Genomic DNA, 18253 nt, shown 5'->3' with positions numbered 1-18253 from the left:
ACAGCCAAAGCTCTTTTGGCTGTACGTCTCCTTTGGATCACAGGAGTTCAGTTCGTTCTGCATTCCTGTGACTCATTTTCAGCCGACAGTGGGCTGAAGCCTGCTGTCGGGTGACGTCACTTAGCCTGTCCAAGCTGGAGAAAGATTCCGACTTCAAAGTCAGGATAAACCCCAGAGTTGGGAGCAGCGGCACCTGGCTCAGCCTCTCAGAAAAGTGGTGAGTGCTGGAGCCAGCCACTCCCTCCCCCTCCACAGCCTAGCACTCAAGTGAGCATTGGGGGGGCAGAGAAGACAGCGGTCACTGACAGTCACCGCTGTATGCTCAGAGTGGCTGTGAGAAATCAGCGATCATGTGATCGCTGAGTTCTCACCCTTAGAGCCAGCGGGGGACAGATGCAGCATCGGACCGTTGCTGCATCCACCTATGTAAGTATAAATGGGGAGAACGAAAAAGGACATACTTCTCTTTTAAGTATGGATGGGGAGAACAAAGCATAACATGGCATCAGCAATCAACCTTCATAAAATGGGGGTTTCCACTTTTGATGGGGTGTCAAGTGTTTGATCCCCTACTAAGTTGTTGAAGATCTGTGGACCTCAGAGGATGAGCTCTCCCCACTACCACTGTGGCAATGACAGATCAAGCTAGGGGGTAATTGCTGTGTGATTCAGATGAACATTTCTAACTATAAATAATGTTACCGGTATGTATAAAATACTGTATGTTTACATTTTTTTTATTTTTTTTAACAGGAACACTTGGAGTAGTTACAGAAGTCACAATAAAAATCAGGCCTCTTCCAGAATATCAGAAGTATGGATCAGTGGTCTTTCCAAATTTTGAGCAAGGTGTGGCCTGTTTGAGAGAAGTTGCAAGACAGGTGAGCTTGCCTATGATATTTGCATGAAGATGGCTTTGAATTTAAAATTAGAAAAAGAACAATGCAAAAATGTATTTTCTTGACCATGCTTCACTTTCCCATTTTTGTGATCATCATTTGGGTTCACTATACTTTATATTTTTGCGATTATTTTATGTTTTTTTTAAAAAACAGTGCGGTTATGCGGGGCTTCACCTGGACAGCTGCATCATTTATTCACAGGAATCTGAGAATGAGAGCCCTACTAATCTCATCTGCCACTGCAGCAGGCAGCTTGTTCTCCATGAACTGCAAGGGCACTTTTTTGAACACATGACATACATGTATACTCTTTTTTTTTTTTTTTTTTTTTTTTTTTTTTTGGCTAATTTTAAAGCTGCAATCACACAAATAGGTTCGTTTTTTTTAAAGGCAAAAGGTGGGGTTTTTTTTTCTAATCCTAATGCATTCTCTGCTTTAAGGTAAAAAAAAAACCTTTCAATGTCTGTGCCTTTCCCCTTCCCAGTCATCTCTAAACACTTCCTGGAGTCCTCTCTCAATCCAACTCTCTGTCTTCCTGCATTCACAGGAGAGACTGGCAGCAACCCGAGCCATTGGCTTCTGCTGCTGCCTTTTATATCCTATGAGGAAGGAGCAGAGGGCATATCAAAGCCATGCTGCATGTGTCTATGGAAGCACACAGTGTGGCTAAGGAGCACGCCCGCGTGAGTGCCCCCTGGGTTCACAGCTTGCTGAGGGAGCACTCAGAAAAGGAGTTGCCAAGAGCATCTTAAGGATACTCCAGAAGAGGAGGTAATAAACTGCTCTGTGCAAAACCATTGCGTGGAGCAGGTCAGTATAACCTGTTTATTTTTTTTAATTAAAAAAACGGTTTACAATCACTTTAAAGCTGAAGTTTAGTTACCATTTTTTTCCCCTCTACATTACTTGCCTGCATTGAAGGATGTCCCACAATGTGCAGGCTGCTGGATTCTGTATAAATCTTCACTGCAGGGCTGCTCTGTCTTCTTCCTGCTGCTGAATTTCTAGTGCTTTGAGGGTGCTGCACTAATGATAATCTGATGAAAACACACCCCCTCCTACGCTCTCCTTTGAGAAGTGGTCATACATTGGTTACACTGCTTGTAACACCTTCTGTGAATGGGGGCGAGAATCCTGTGACTGATCAGACTCTCCGATACTCACATATCTGGGTATATGCAGTGTAATCAGCGAATATTTTTCTCAGTGGAGAAGAGGGCAAGAGGGGGTATGTCTAAAGATCATCTTTAGTGCATCTTAAGAGACCCGAAGCTGTTAACCCTCTAAGCACTGGATGCTCATCCACAGGAAGAGGACAGGGCAGTTCTGCAGAGAAGATTTCTACAGAATTCAGCAGCCTGCATATCATGGAACATACTTCATTTCAGGTAAGTAATGCAACTAAAGCTTTCAGATTTAAAACCTGACCTGATAAAAGAAAACAAAATCCCCAAAGTCTGATTACCCACCCGCCCACACTGTACCGCACATCCCTGTCCCTTGTTTTTAATTATGGTGTTGAAATTATTAGTGCATGTTTAACCACTTGCCCTCCAGAGGATTTACCCCCCCTTCCTGACCAGGCCATTTTTTTGCCTAACGGCTCTGCGTTACTTTAACTGACAATTGTGCGGTCATACAACACCGCACCTAGATGAAATTTACGTCCTTTTTTTCCCCACAAATTGAGCTTTCTTTCGGTGCTATTTGATCACTTGTGCGTTTTTTTTGTTGTTTTTTTCTTCGCAATAAGCAACAATTTTGAGAAAAAAATATTGTGGACTTTTTGCTATTAAACATGTCAAGTAAAAAAATAAAAAAAGCTAATTTCATCATACATTTAGGCCAAAATGTATTCTGCTACATGTCTTTGCTAAAAAAAAAAAAAAAAATCCCAACATGTGTAAATGAATTGGTTTACGTGAAAGCTATAACGTTTACAAATGGCAGTATAGATACTAGGATTTTCTTTTTTCCTACTAGTAATGGCGGTGATCAGCGACTTTAGCAGGACTACGGTGGGCATTCTGACACTGGGGGGAACTAACTTGGTGTCATTGACATCCTCAGTGACACCAATACAGTGATCAGTGCTAAAAAACATCACTGACACTGTACTAATGATACTGGGTAGAAAGGGGTTAATGTGAGGGGTGATCAAAGGGCTAACTGTGTGTAGGTAGTGTTTTTTACTAGGGGGCGGGGTGTGCTTCACTGTAAGCACACTGATCGGGATGGCTGTGCTGACATCCTGAGCAGTGTGCCCGAGCTGACGGGAGAATACTGTTTATAAACAAAACAGTCTTCTTCCCCGTCGGTGATTGTCGGTAATCACCGGCCGGGACCCGGTGATTGACGTCTGCGGCCAAGACAGGGTTGAGTTTTAACAAGAACTCCAGTCAAATACACATGTGCCAGATGTTTTGTTACTCTATTTAGGAGCTCTGATTTACATACTTCTGTCACCATGCTGACAAATGGTGATACCATGTTCAGCTGAGCAGTGTCCTGTCATCTCCAGTTTTGCTCTTTTAAAAGTGTGGTAGAGATATCTATATAAGACTAGTTGAATAGGTTTGCAAGTCCTTTGATGAGAACGATGGTATGCACGTTTTTAATTGTTTGTGATCTGTGAAATATATAAAATTTACAATACATCAGCCCCTAGTTTGCTTTAATATACTCACCCTGGACCTTTTTTCCCAGCTCCACCCATCTGCTTCTCCAATTGTGATGAGTGGTGATGTCTTTCCTTAAATGTTACCTTTATTTTACCTTACCTGTAGAATTCAATTTTAGATGGCTTGCTCTTATGTTGTCAGTTAGCCATATACCTATTTCTCCAAATACAAGTATTCTGTTTGAGATCAGCTTCCAATTTTCTAACCAATGTCACATGATGGGACAAAACTAATCATACCAATCAAATTGCAGCAACTATAATTTGCTCTTGGTATACTTAACATCACCATGTCATGCTATGTCCTCATCCCATGGCTTCCAATACCATTTCTTCACTGATGATACCCAAATCTATCTCTCTACCCCTCAGCTCACTCCATCAGTCTCCACACACATCAATAATTTACTAACAGATATATCAGTCTGGATGTCACACCACTTCTTCAAACTCAATCTATTCCAATCCGAGCTCATAATATTTCCTCCCCACATGCCTCTTCCCCTGACTTCACTGTCGAGATTAATGGAACAACCATCAAACTGTCTCCGCCTACCAAGGTCCTAGGAGTTATCCCGGACTTTTAACTATCCTTTCAGGCCCACATCCAATCACTGTCCAAAGCTTGCCGCCTCAACCTCTGCAGCATCTCCAAAATACTCCCCTTCCTAACCAATGATACCACAAAGCTTCTGATTCACTCCCTGGTATTCTATCACCTCGACTACTGCAACTTCCTTCTCATTGGAATGTCTTTTATATAGGCTATCCTCCCTTCAGCCTATCCTGACTGCCAGACTCGTCCACCTTACCAACTGTTCAGTATCTGCTACTCCTCTCTGCCAATCCCTTCACTGGCTTTCCCTCACTCGACAAATTAAGTTTAAAATACTAACAATAACTTACAAAGCCATCCACAACGTGACCTCAAGCTACATCGCTAACCTAGTCTCAAAATACCAACCAAATCATTATTTTCGTTCCTCCCAAGACCTCCTGCTACATTGGGGAAAATAATTATTTGATTCTTTGCAGGTTTTGTAAGTTTGCCCACTTACAGAGAAATGAAAGGTCTATAATTCTTATCATAGGTGTATTTTAAATGATAGACAGAATATCAACCAGAAACCCTGAAAAAACACATGATACAAATGTTATAGATTGAGTTGCAGTTCAGTGAGTAAAATAAGTATTTGATCCCTTACCAACCAACAATAATTCTGGCTCCCACAGACTGGTTGTGCTCATGTGGTACACAGATTAGTCCTGTCAATTTAAGAAGGTGCTCTTAATAACAACTCGATATGTGTATAAAAGACATCTGTCCACAGAATCTCTCTTGGGCACCACCATGGGCAAGACCAAAGAGCTGTCAAAGGATGTCAGGGACAAGATTGTAGCCCTGCACAAGGCTGGAGTGAGCTACAAGACCATCAGCAAGAAGCTTGGTGAAAAGGAGACAACTGTTAGAGCAATTATTTGCAAATGGAAGAAATACAAAATAACCATCAATCGCCCTCGGTCTGGAGCTCCATGCAGGATTTTGCCTCTTGGGGTAAGGATGATCATGAGAAAAGCGAGGGATCAGCCCAGAACTACACGGGAGGAGCTTGTGAATGATCTCAAGGCAGTTGGGACCATAGTCCTCAAAAAGCATTGGTAACGCAATACGCCGTCATTTACTGAAATCCTGCAGTACCTTCAAGGTCCCCCTCCTCAAGAAGGCACATGTACAGGCCCATCTAAAGTTTACCAATGAACATCTAAATGATTCAGAGAAGGATTGGGAGAAAGTGATGTGGTCAGGTGAGATCAAAATTGAGCTCTTTGGCATTAACTCGACTCGCCATGTTTGGAGGAAGAAAAATGCTGACTATGACCCTAAGAACACCATCCCTACAGTCAAGCACGGAAGTGGAAACATTATTCTTTGAGGCTTTTTCTCTGCTACAGGCCGATTGTGCCACATTGAGGGGCATGTATTGTAAAATCTTGGATAAAAACCTTCTTCCCTCACCCAGAACACTGAACATGGGTTGTGGATGACTCTTCCAGCCTGACAATGACCCAAAACATACCGCCAAGGCAACAATGGAATGGCTCAAGAAAAAGCACATTAAGGTCATGGAGTGGCCTAGCCAGTCTCCAGACCTTAATCCTATATAACATTTATGGAGGAAGGCGAAACTTTGAGTTGCTAAGCAACATCCAAGAAACCTTAAGGATTTAGAGAAGATCTGTAAAGAAGAGTGGACCAAAATCCCTCCTGAGATATGTACAAACCGGGTAACCAACTACAAGAAACGTCTTACCTCTGTGCCTGCCAACAAAGGTTTCTCCACCAAGTATTAAGTCATGTTTTCCTTGGGGATCAAATACTTATTTTACTCACTGAACTGCAACTCAATTTATTATGTTTGTATCATGTTTCTTTCCACTGTATATAGCTCCTTGGTCACCTCCTCCCTTGCTTGCCTCCAAGACTTCTGAGCCTTCCCCATCCTGTGGAACTCCCTACCCAAATCTGACTATCTCCTACTCTGTCCACTTTTAGACAATCCCTGAAAACCATTCTTTCAGAGATGCCTATCCACCTAACTGTACATTTATTTTCTCCATCAGTTCCATCCCGCACAGTTGTTACCTTTTTGTATCTCTTGACCCTCCCTTCCTAATGTTAAGTTCTAATGAGCAGGATCCTCTGATTTCGACTATATTTAATTGTATTGTAACTTTACTGTCTACCCTCCTGTTGTAAAGTGCTGCGTAAACTGTTGGTGCTATAGAAATCCTGTATAATAATAATCAAAACTGATCGTGCCATTTCAGACGCAGGCAGTAATCCTAGAGGTGATTGCCTGACTGCAGGTTAAATAATTTTAAATTTGCACATTTATAGAAAAAAAAAAGTTAGTGCATATTCCCTTATATGGCTAACATTGTAATACATGCATTGTGTTTCAGCTTGGAATTGCTGCAGCCTTCAATGTTTATGACAGAGAGATAATTTATTATTGGGGGAAAAAAACGCTCGTAACAGCACATTAATTAACCAGAGTGTTTAGAGAGGTTAGAGTGCTGATCTGTGGATTCAGAAGGATAAAACAAAATTAGGCAGGTATTAAATTAATTTAAGTAGGGGGTGCAGTTAGAGTAAGTAAATAAAGTCACTGGAAGGGTTCTGAACTTAGCAGCACAGCCAATAACAACTAGATTTATAGGTTTGTCCAACCTGGATTTAAAGCCCTTAGAGTGTGCTACAGACACAGATCCAACTTGGGAACAGTTGTAAAATTGTCACTGATGCTGAACTGTTCACAAAGTCATGGCAGCTATATAACATCCTGACCAGCTGCAGGGCTTTTACTCATTGCAGACTTCTAGATAAGTGGTCCATTTTGTATAGTTATTGTCTGGATTAACACCTTCACATTCAGAGGATTTTGTATTTAATCAAATACTGCACAACTCCACAAAGTACTGTTTGCCTCAAATTGACCTCATAACATAAACCCTATGCCGTTTCATGACATGGAAGAAATTGAAAAATAATTTCACTCCTAGGTAATTTATTACAGATGTGATGGAGATCAGGCTTGTAGGCAGTACAAGTATTCTGCAAGCAGTCTGTGTTCCATCTGGAATATGCAGTTCAGTTTTGGGCACCAATTCACAAAAAGAACATTGGGGAACTTGAGAAAGTACAGAGAAGAGCAACAAAACTGATACGAGGCATGGAGGAGCTCAGCTATGAGGAAAGATTAGAGGAACTGAAATTATTCTCTCTTGAGAAGAGGAGATTAAGGCGGTATATGATCAGCATGTATAAATACATCAGTGATTCATATAGTGAACTCTGTGTAGAGCTACAGTCAGGTCCATAAATGTTGGGACATCGACACAATTCTAACATTTTTGGCTCTATACACCACCACAATGGATTTGAAATGAAACAAACAAGATGTGCTTTAACTGCAGACTGTCAGCTTTAATTTGAGGGTATTTACATCCAAATCAGGTGAACGGTGTAAGAATTACAACAGTTTGCATATGTGCCTCCCACTTGTTAAGCGACCAAGACCGAGATTCGATCCAAAGGTAATCCTACAGTATAGATGTGCCAACTGATTCCCTTTTACTAATTTCTCCGCTGAGACTCCTCTTATGGATCCTGAGCTGATCATGATACTGGATAACTAAAAGGAAGTGCGAACATCACACAGGCATTGACATAGATGCCCCAAGAGGGACCCTGCCTCCTGTATACAAAAGAAGAAAGTACTTGGGATTGGAGCATCATGTAACCATGAATTTAAGGCATTTAGAATTTTTTTTTTTTAGCGCCAGCAGTTAGTGCAAGGAAGAGCCCAGAGTTCATCATAAAAGCAGCCAAACTCCATTACTCATTAAAAGCATTAAATTAATATTTCAACAATATTGCTTGCTGTACTCATTGAAACCATTTTCATCAGTGGGTTGCCTGGTGACCACAATCACTGGAAGTGAAGTAAATTTCCTAAACTGGGACATGGACAGTACAAAAAAACCCTAACAAACTCTAACCTTGTCTCATGCTATCCTAACATCCACAATAAATCTGGGTATTTGGGGGTTGTACAAACTGTTATTATTTCAGACACTTTAATAAACAAGCTTTGTGACTCCTACTAGTGCAAATTGTTGGACTTTTTGGACCATAATGGAAATTACTTTGCAATAAATGTTGACTTTGAATTATTTATGCATGCCAAGGCCTATTATGTCCAGTTCTGGCTAATGCTAGTTTCTTTTGTTCTACATTTGTTTCTCTTGAAAGTTTTCTATAAACAGAGCCTTTTTTATTCGTGTTTTCTTTGGTAGGAACATGCCTTAAAATTACAGCCAAGATCCGCTTGGTAATGTTCAAAGCTTATTTAACTTTATCTTAAGAAAGAGTCTGTTCCTGCGTTTAATTAAAACATGAGAAAGAAATGAAATTCTTGCCAGTAACCCAGGAGTTTGTTTGGACTCTTTGCTGAGAGAGAGAAAATTAATAGTTCCCTAAAGTATTTTGTTATCCAATAAAGTATGCAGTATTTTGCCCACCACCGGCCTTCCTGTATAGCTTTTTTTCAAAGTACGGTTTACTGTGGCCTATCACAGTGGAAACCATTTTGCGCACAGAACAGTTGTAATGGTAACTCTTTTATGAGAGCCAAAGAAAACCACTTAAGCACCTTAGAAGTATCCATTCCATATGCGTTCAACCAGTATTTGTGGGCTTACAGCTGATGAATTCAGTGGACTTTATTGTTGCTATGCAAGGTTTTTTTTTTTTTTCATTCATAGTGATTGTAATCCCTCACATATGCCCAGTGAGGTAAATGGCCTCAGGTCATACACAGAGATGAAACAAATCTTCCTTCATACGTTGTACCTGTTTATCTATAACCGTATTTCCCCTACATCCATTTAAAGTGCAGAATTTACACAGGATCTCTCAGCTCTGAAAAGCAGGGGGCAGAGAGCTGACGTTACATCAGTGAGAACTCTGAGAGCTGATTGGAGCGAAGGGACACTCCCCCCTTCACACAGCACACAGGAACAAATCTGCCCTCCCCGTCACCATTTTGCTTTTTGTGTCAGGAAACCGCATCAGAAGTGGTTCATGCTTATAGCAAAGGAACAAGGCAGTGGACAGAAATTACACTTGGTGCTCTGGATTGAGATAAGCGCACACTATAGAGGGATATGTTTTTTTTTCATATTTCATGTCTGATGTTTACAACCACATTAATGTACAAGCTCTCTTATTTTTAAAAATCCCCTCAGCCCCCCTCCATAGCTCCCTTAAAACCGTAAGCTATGATGCCTCCCCCCAGCCCAACCAATAAAAAAATCTAGCAACAGACTGTTTACAGTATATACTAACTCTCCATATACTTCAATGCCCCATACTTGTGCTACATGAACAATGTCCAGTTCTAGTCTATGGGACATTCATGCACAGGTGCAGACAGCATGACACTAGATTATTAATGTTTAAAAAGAATAAAAGCGAGCGCTGGTAAAATACTAAAATAATGCAAATTCAAGATCATAAAATAGCAGCTAGCACTCAGGATATCAGCAACAGTCCCAAATTCAAATGTCAGAGATTTAGTGCAGCGCTATAAACGCATGTCCAATGTTATAAACGCATATGACATCAATAAATAAATGAATAAATTGCAGAAAAGTGCATCAAAAGTGCAACTGAGTGTCTCACTCTATAAGTAGTGACAAACTGTGAAAAGTTCATACAGCGGATAGTAAATACTGCTAATGTTCTTTGTGGAAGGATATTAATTCAAAGTGCTCTCGTTAGCATGTGCGGTTATTCGTAAAAAACAGATGTGCAGGAATTTGTGAAAGGAATCCACCCTTGGGATGGATGTACACTCACGAGACGGAAAGTATTAATGCGCATTGGTTATTATCACACATCTGGGGGTGCAGTGGTATACTGACAGCTCCGGGTCTAGTCATGCGACTCCATCCATCCATAGGGGCAGATATCTTGTGGTCCTGGGGAGGAATTAGCTCAGCCACAGGAGCCAGAAAGGTGCTTTTTTGGTGTAGTATTTATTATATCACATGTAAATTACATTAAAAGGTATCATCCACATAGAGTATGCAAAATCAAATGTAGTTAAAATGCGTACCAAGATGGCAACCGCTCCACCCAATAAGGCTCTACCCAATGCGTTTCATGCGACAGCATGTCTTCAGGGGTGGAGCCTTACTGCTGACGTCACACTGCTGGTACCGAGGAGCGGCGGCCATCTTGGTACTCATTTTAACTACATTTGGGCAAACGTGTATTTGTGAATGCACATTAAAACCTAATGAATGGTTTCACAGTAGTTCATTGACTTTCCTGCCATACTATAAAGTGATGGTGTTTTTGATTGCATTCACCCAAGTGATATCAGAGATTAAATAGGCAATAGCAGGGTGGGTCTAAATGGTCATTGCCTGCATTTTGTGGGTTCCTAATATCCCACTTTCTCAGGCTCTTTAAATAATCTTAAAAAAAAATCCTTTGTAAGAGTTCATCCAATAAGATGATATAACAACACATGATTTATGCAATATACTGTGTAATTCTATTTTTATGAATAATATGGTCATGAGCCTGGGGACCACCACATCAAACCTCCCCTGAGAGGAGAGCTAGGAGAAAAAGTGTAGACAACCTATGGGAGACATAAAATATAATGGTAAATATACAGTACATACCACTCAGTGGGGTCTCACGGAATAGCCCTTCAATATAAAAGGAATATGTACCGTTCTGTAAGCTGCCTTTCTTTTGCCCCACAGTAGGTGGTGTGTAATCCTTGGAGGACAAAGACTACCGGTATATAGCTGTATACCACAACGTAGAACATTCAGGGATGCCAGTTTCAATATCTAAGCAATTGAACCATTCCTATCCATTTCACATTGTCATTGTAATACATACAGTACATCTGGCCTTTAGGGCCCCTCCTAAACTAAGATGTAACTACATGTATTATATGTCTCTAGAGTACCCATATATCAAAACCGTATTTAAGAATGCCCCACTATTGAATCATAAACAATAATAGTGACAGCTTTATACCAAAATTAGTACTAAACAGCCCTTATATTCAGCGGTCTATAAATAAACTCCCAAGTGTATTCACAAATACCCACCTGTTTCTTCAGGTAGGGAAGGGGAAAGAATGCAGCAAAGCATATTCCTGCTATTTTATATATTCCCTCCATTGAAATCCCCTCCCTCGGCAGGTGACATCACTTCCACCATAACCGGAAGTCATCAATCTGCCATATTGGGTTAGGGTGATCATAATGTTCTGATGCAAGTTGGTGTGATATAAAAACTGGTATCTTTAAGGAACCAGTGACTATCTCCATTGGGAATAGCGATGGTGGAAAACGGTAAGTTGCCTTTTTATATTATTTAGCTGTAAATCTGAGATTTGTTCAGCCCTGTTTTAATGTCTGGGTAAAAGAGCATATACTCTGCCCTGTTTGGCTGTACTCCAAAATCCTACACTGCATTGAATTTCAAACCCATGGATTTGTGGATGTTGCATTTGTCTTTTCTTATTGGATCATCTTGTATTCTGTGTTAAGGGAACCTTTTTTGAACCTTCATAGTTTTAGATCCATATGGAAAGGGACACAGACGGCCAGCAAACATGTTTGATGTAACCTTCTGTTGATTGGCCATTGCAAGGCATAACACTGATCAAATTCTAATCCGTAAATTTGGCATATCAATGGATAGCAAAATAAATCAATTACACGGCAGGCCATCTGCTTTCCCTCTGACTGATAGTTGGGGACGTGAGACGTACAGAGTAATGCCTTGGGCTTTGCTAGTCATTCTTCTCTGTCATTCCAGAGCACATCTGTCTTGCAGTGTCATTGAACCTTGTATCCAAAATGGCGGTCTTTCTGCATAACACCAGCCAAGGGTCAAACAGGCGAGGATGCACAGTATGTGTTTGGAAAATACAATTTTAGAGGCAATATGATTACAGAGAAGTTTTTGTCCTGCATGCCCATGTTAATTCTTCTCGAGGGAAGAAAACCAACAATTGAAGTATGGCAGTGATGATTGAAGCTGACCACAGACATGAGCGATAGTTGGGCTGTCTTTTTAAAACAATGAACTTGAGATTTGATTTGCTTTTTATAGTGATTTTTCACAGTGAAGGTTTTGCCAACAGGATGGATATCAAAAATGTTTTAGTTTACATTGATTTTTTAAAATATATATATTAGGTTTGCCAGGAAACACTCTGCCTTACTGACCTTTTTTAGACTCTACGGAGCACCTAACTACGTGGCTTAAATGGTATGATCTTTATCTGTTTGGTTGTGCCTGTCGTCCCTAACCTAAACCTAATCTGTGTGCTTAGCACACTCAGAAAATGACCTAAGATGGGGTTGGAATGCTAAAGGAGCCCATGCACAGGATAAATGACTGGGAATGGAGAGATCAGGTAGCCTACAGGGCTGTATGAAACTGCAGCTGACGTTTAAGTTTTCTGAGACTTTCATTGGTAGCAGAATCTTATGTCTCCTGGTGGTATGGACTGATACATTTAGGGCCCATTCATACTTCAGCCACAGTGCACCTCAACCTTGTGTTGCAATGCCATTCATTTTAATTAGCACCTGAATGCTCTTTTACAGTAGCGCCCAATGTACCCGCACTGCAGGGCCGCACTGTGATTTAAAAAAAAAAAAAGAAGTTATTTCTGTTATTCTCTGCGTTATATTGCACTGACAGCACATCCTTAATGATAATTGCATGTGCGTTAATGCATAATGTGAATGAGACCAAAATGTACACCTCTGTCAAAACTGAAAATTATGATCTATTTTGCTCTCAAGGTTGCTGTACTCTTCTCCTCTTTATCAATAATTTGGTAATCTGGGATCCCCTGTGTTTAAAGTAGATGTAAATTCAATTGCTGAAATTTTATATCGGCCTTAACACCAAAAATAATATAATGCAGCTTTCCAGTCATTGGGTGGCTGCATCAGTTTTTTTTTTTCCTTAGGCTTTTTTTTCCCCATCTGATTTCACCTAGTGATCTGTCCAGTAACACATCATTAGAGTTCCTCCACTCTGGATGAAGGAGCACAGGGTACACCTTTGGACAACAGCACTGTAAGTCTGGGGGAGGGGAGTGTTACTTGGATCAGCATATTTAAATACACTAAGCTTATACTTAATAAGCAATTACAGCAAACAGCTATTTTTTCTTTTGGCATAAAGGTTTTACATAAATAAAAGCCAATGATTGTAAGCACCCCTGATAGTAAACTGATACATTCACATGGAGAGCTTGTGCTCTTAAAAAAAACCAGACTTGCTGGCTGGATCACTTGGTGAAAACAGAAAAAAGCAAGCCTACAAAAGAAAATGTATACAGCCATCACATGAAATGGTAAGCTGCAATATAATGCTTGCTTTTGGGTTTAATACCACTTTAATGTGTTTAATGTAATCGCAAAGGCAATTTTAAAGTACCGTATTTGCCGGCGTATAAGACGGCTGGGCGTATAAGACGACCCCCTACTTTTCCTGCTAAAATGTAGTGTTTGGGCTATACTCTCCGTATAAGACTACCCCTCTTCCAATGCACACCAGTGGGAGGAATAGTGCCCCATCATCGGTGTCAGTGGGAGGAATAGTGCCCCATCATTGGTATTAGTGGCAGGAATAGTGCCCCATCATTGGTATCAGTGGCAGGAATAGTGCCCCATCATTAGTATCAGTGGGGGGAATAGGTGCCCCATCATTGGTATCAGTGGCAGGAATAGTGCCCCATCATTGGTATCAGTGGCAGGAATAGTGCCCCATCATTGGTATCAGTGGCAGGAATAGTGCCCCATCATTGGTATCAGTGGGGGGAATAGTGCCCCATCATTGGTGTCAGTGGGAGGAATGGTGTCCCATCATTGGTGTCAGTGGGGAGTGGAATAGTGCCCCATCATTGGTGTCAGTGGGGGGTGGAATAGTGCCCCATCATTGGTGTCAGTGGGGGGGGGGGAATAGTGCCCCATCGTTGTCAGTGGGGGGGAGGAATTGTGCCCCATCGTTGGTGTCAGTGGGAGGAATAGTGCCCCATCATTGGTATCAGTGGGAGGAATAGTGCCCCATCATTGGTGTCAGTGGGAGGAATAGTGCTCCATGATTGGTATCAGTGACACCAATGATGGGGCACTATTCCTCCCACTGACACCAATTACACTTGTGACCCTATTCTAGTATGGTGCTGCTGCAGCCAGCATATGTGGTTGCAGCAGCACCTCTACACTGAACACTTACCTGCTGCTCCTGCATTCGATTTTCGCGGGGCCGCTCGGCTCCGCTCCCTCGCCGGTGATTGGCCGCCTGTGTGCCTTTCCTGAGCTACAGTTCTGGCGGCCAATCACCGGTGAGGAGGCGAAGCCGAGCAGACGCGCGAGCATCCAGTGGCCGAACTGAAGGAGCAGCCGCACTTCCTGGACCGGATCGTCGTGGGACCGGAGCCAGGTAAGAAACAGCCCCTGCCCACCCCTGTACTTCCGTTAGAAGGGGGGGGGGGCGGCGGCGGCACCGCCCCCCTAAAAAGTGTCAGTATGCCGTATACCGGCGTATAAAATGACCCCCGACGTTTGAGAAGATTTTCAAGGGGTAAAAAGTCGTCTTGTACGCCGGCAAATACGGTATGTTTTTTTTTTTTTTTTTAATCATACTTTACCTAGGTGGATGCAGTATAAATCCAATGCTGTATTTGTCCCCCGCTGGCTCTAAAGGTGAGAACTGAGCCATCAGACACCGCTGATCGCTTAGTTCTCCCTCCCACTCGGAGCAGAGTGCGGTAACTGTCAGTCACCGCTGTCTACTTTGCCACCCCAAGCTTTGGTTGTATTCCTCTTTTTAAGTTTACATGTTCCACCAAGTACTTTATAAAAAAAAGACCGTTGTTTTATGATACGCAATGCTTTAGCAAACTGTCATTTAGTTAGGGTTTGCATGTACCAAAACTGATCGTAGACTTCTTGCTGTCTCTCACGTACAGAGAGTATTATGTCTCTGTGTATCACTACTAAATTTCTTGAAGCCATCCAACAGGTACACACGTCTATATGTGAAATAATCCGCAGTAGATTATGGAAATAACCACTTAAGATAAATTGAGTGTGTTTTCTGGCTTGCACAGTTTGTGTTTCCTGGATATCATTAAAGGTTACCTACTAATTGTCTGGAATTACTTTTGCATTTGTCAGTATTGGTTCATATTTTAAATAGGGTGGTTAGTTTAGTGGTGAAATTACGGTCTGTGTGTGTATACAGTATATTGTTCATTTGGTCATTCCCTTCCATCCTCTATGAATGCAGAGACTTAGCAGGGATACTAGAAATCCAAATTGTTCAGATTAGGTCACACACTTTTATATGGAAAGGTGGACAAATACGGTGCAATCACACCACTGGAGTTAGAGACATTCCGGTTGTTAGCTTCTTTTCTCATGTTTGTCCATCTTTTTTTGTTTTTGTTTTTTTTTTGTTTTTTTTTTTACTTTGAAGAAGCAAAAATGTACTTCGCATTTGCAATCATTCCAGGGCCTCCAAAAATAAAAAAACATGAAAAGAAAAGTAAAGCCTTGTCTTTGGTTTTGTGTCTGTCTAACAAATCACACTTAAGATTGTAAATTTGCCTTTTGCTGTATAGCCAATCAGTTAATACGCTGCAGGGATTCGGGGGCTGTGCAGAAAAGGAAGTACAATGCTCAAAAAAATCAAAGGAACACTTTGAAAACACATCAGATCTCAATGGGGACAAATATCATGCTGGGTATCTCTACTGATATGGACTGGGTAATGTGTTAGGAACGTAAGGATGCCCCATCATTTGATGGAAATGACAATTATCAACCTACAGAGGACTGATTTCAAAGACACCCCGAAAAGTGAAAAAATGATGCAGCACGCTAGTCCATTTTGCTGAAATTTCATTGCAGCAAGTCAAAATGGTACTCAGTAGTTTGTATTGCCCCCATATGCTTGTATGCATGCCTGACAACGTCGGGGCATGCTCCTAATGAGAGGATGGATGGTGTCCTGGGGTATTTCCTTCTAGATCTAGACCAGGGCATCACTGAGATTCTGGACAGTCTGAGGTGCAACATGTCAGCGTTGGATGGACCAAAACATTATATCCTAGAGGTGTTCTATTGGATTTAGGTCAGGTGAGCGTGGGGGCCATTCAATGGTATCAATTCCTTCATCCTCCAGAACTGCCTGCATACTCTCACCACTTGTGGCCGGGCATTGTCGTGCACCAGGAGGAACCCACGACACACTGCACCAGCGTAGGGTCTGACAATGAGTCCAAGGATTTCATCCCGATACCCAGTGGCAGTCAGGGTGCATTGTGTAGCCTGTAGAGGTCTGTACGTCTCTCCATGGACCATCACTGACCCACCACCAAAACGGTCATGCTGTACGATGTTACAAGCAGCATAACGCTCTCCATGGCTTCTCCAGACCCTTTCAAGTCTTTCGCATGTGCTCAGGGTGAACCTGCTCTCATCTGTGGAAAGCACAGGGCACCAGTGACTGACCTACCAATTTTGGTGTTCATTGGCAAATACCAATCAAGCTCTTTGGTGCCAGGCAGTGAGCACAAGGCCCACTAGAGGATGTTTGGCCCTCAAGCCAGCCTCATGAAGTCTGTTTCCGATTGTCTGGTCAGAGACATTCACACCAGTGGACTGCTGGAGGTCATTTTGTAGGGCTCTAGCAGTGCTCATCCTGTTCCTCCTTGCACAAAGGAGCAGATACCGGTCGTGCTGATGGGTTAAGGACCTTCTATGGCCCTTTCCAGCTATCCTAGTGTAACTGCCTGTCTCCAGGAATCTCCTCCATACTCCTGAGACTGTGCTGGGAGACTCCACAAACCTTCTGGCAATGGCACATATTGATATTCCATCCTGGAGGAGTTGGACTGCCTGTGCAACTTCTGTAGGGTCCAGGTATCGCCTCTTGCTACCAGTAGTGATACTGTCCCTAGCCAAATGCAAAACTAGTGAAAAAGCGTTAGGAAAAGATGATTAGGGAAAAAAATGTTAGTGACCTCCACCTATAAAATCATTCCTGTTTTGGAGGTCGTCTCATTGTTGCCCATCTAGTGCACCTGTTTTTAATTTCATTATCACCAAAGCAGCTGAAACTGATTGACAACCCCCTCTGCTACTTTACTGACCAGATCAATATAGCAGGAGTTTAATTGACTTGATGCTATACTCTGATTAAAAAGTGTTCCTTTAATTTTTTTGAGCAGTGTATATTTGGTAGGACTGCATGTTGTATTGCTTGGCAGCTCTATCTCTGCATGGTAACAAAAGGTGGTGTTTGATATAATTGTGCAAAGCACAATTAAAAGCGCAAACCATTACCTGCTTAAATTAAGCCTTACTTGGGCTGACTGTAGCAATCTGAAATCTGATTGGTTGCTGAAACCCACAGAAGCCAATCAGATCACACTTTTGTTTAGTAAGCCTACTCTGTGTAGACCACATTTTGCACTGACATGCAAGAAATAAGATTAAAATAAATTGGGTTTTTATTCTGTTTGAGCAGTTTATTATATAGAAGCATTAGAAAAGCGTGTTTCTTACAAAGAGCATATTTTTCTCAGTAGCACAGAATTAAATGAAATAAAGGGTTGATCTCTAACCAAAACAGAGGAAAAAAAGGGCGTACCGTTAGATGATTAATTGCTTGGACGTTGATTGCAGATAAACGTTTCTTCCCACCGTTGTTCCCAAGCCGCTCTGACATTGATGAATGGCCCAAGAGCATTAATGAAAGAAGAGCTTTGATAGTGCTGATAAACATGTATTTGCTTTATATGTTAAAAATATAAAAGCACAGACTGGGCAGATGAAGAGGACCGTTCCAGCTTTCTGCTTTTATGCAGCTCACTTCCCTCTGAAAATGGACTGAAATTTGATTTAGATTTCCAAACTTGCCTTGTCTTTAGATCAAAGCATTAATAATGGTCCATGGATGAAAAAGATTTTATTATTCAGATTGATTCAGTAGTTGGCTAAATCATGACAAATTGTAGGTAATGGGTAACTCAAAGTGTTA

At 41.6% G+C, this 18253-nt stretch overlaps 1 protein-coding gene across 1 annotated transcript in view; it reads left to right on the top strand.

Moving 5' to 3' along the window:
* Positions 1 to 18253, top strand: part of AGPS (alkylglycerone phosphate synthase) — a 282972-nt gene that overhangs the window by 150337 nt on the left and 114382 nt on the right. Inside the window, exon 11 of the mRNA XM_089690442.1 lies at positions 754 to 881. Within this exon, the coding sequence (XP_089546568.1) occupies positions 754 to 881 (128 nt within the window). The remainder of the gene's footprint in view (positions 1 to 753; positions 882 to 18253) is intronic.

The sequence above is a fragment of the Staurois parvus genome, unplaced genomic scaffold, assembly GCF_062004578.1.
Source record: "Staurois parvus isolate SC_StPar_1 unplaced genomic scaffold, SC_StPar_1.0 ptg000530l, whole genome shotgun sequence".
NCBI classification, from domain to species: domain Eukaryota; kingdom Metazoa; phylum Chordata; class Amphibia; order Anura; family Ranidae; genus Staurois; species Staurois parvus.
This window is presented reverse-complemented; position numbering and strand designations above follow the sequence as displayed.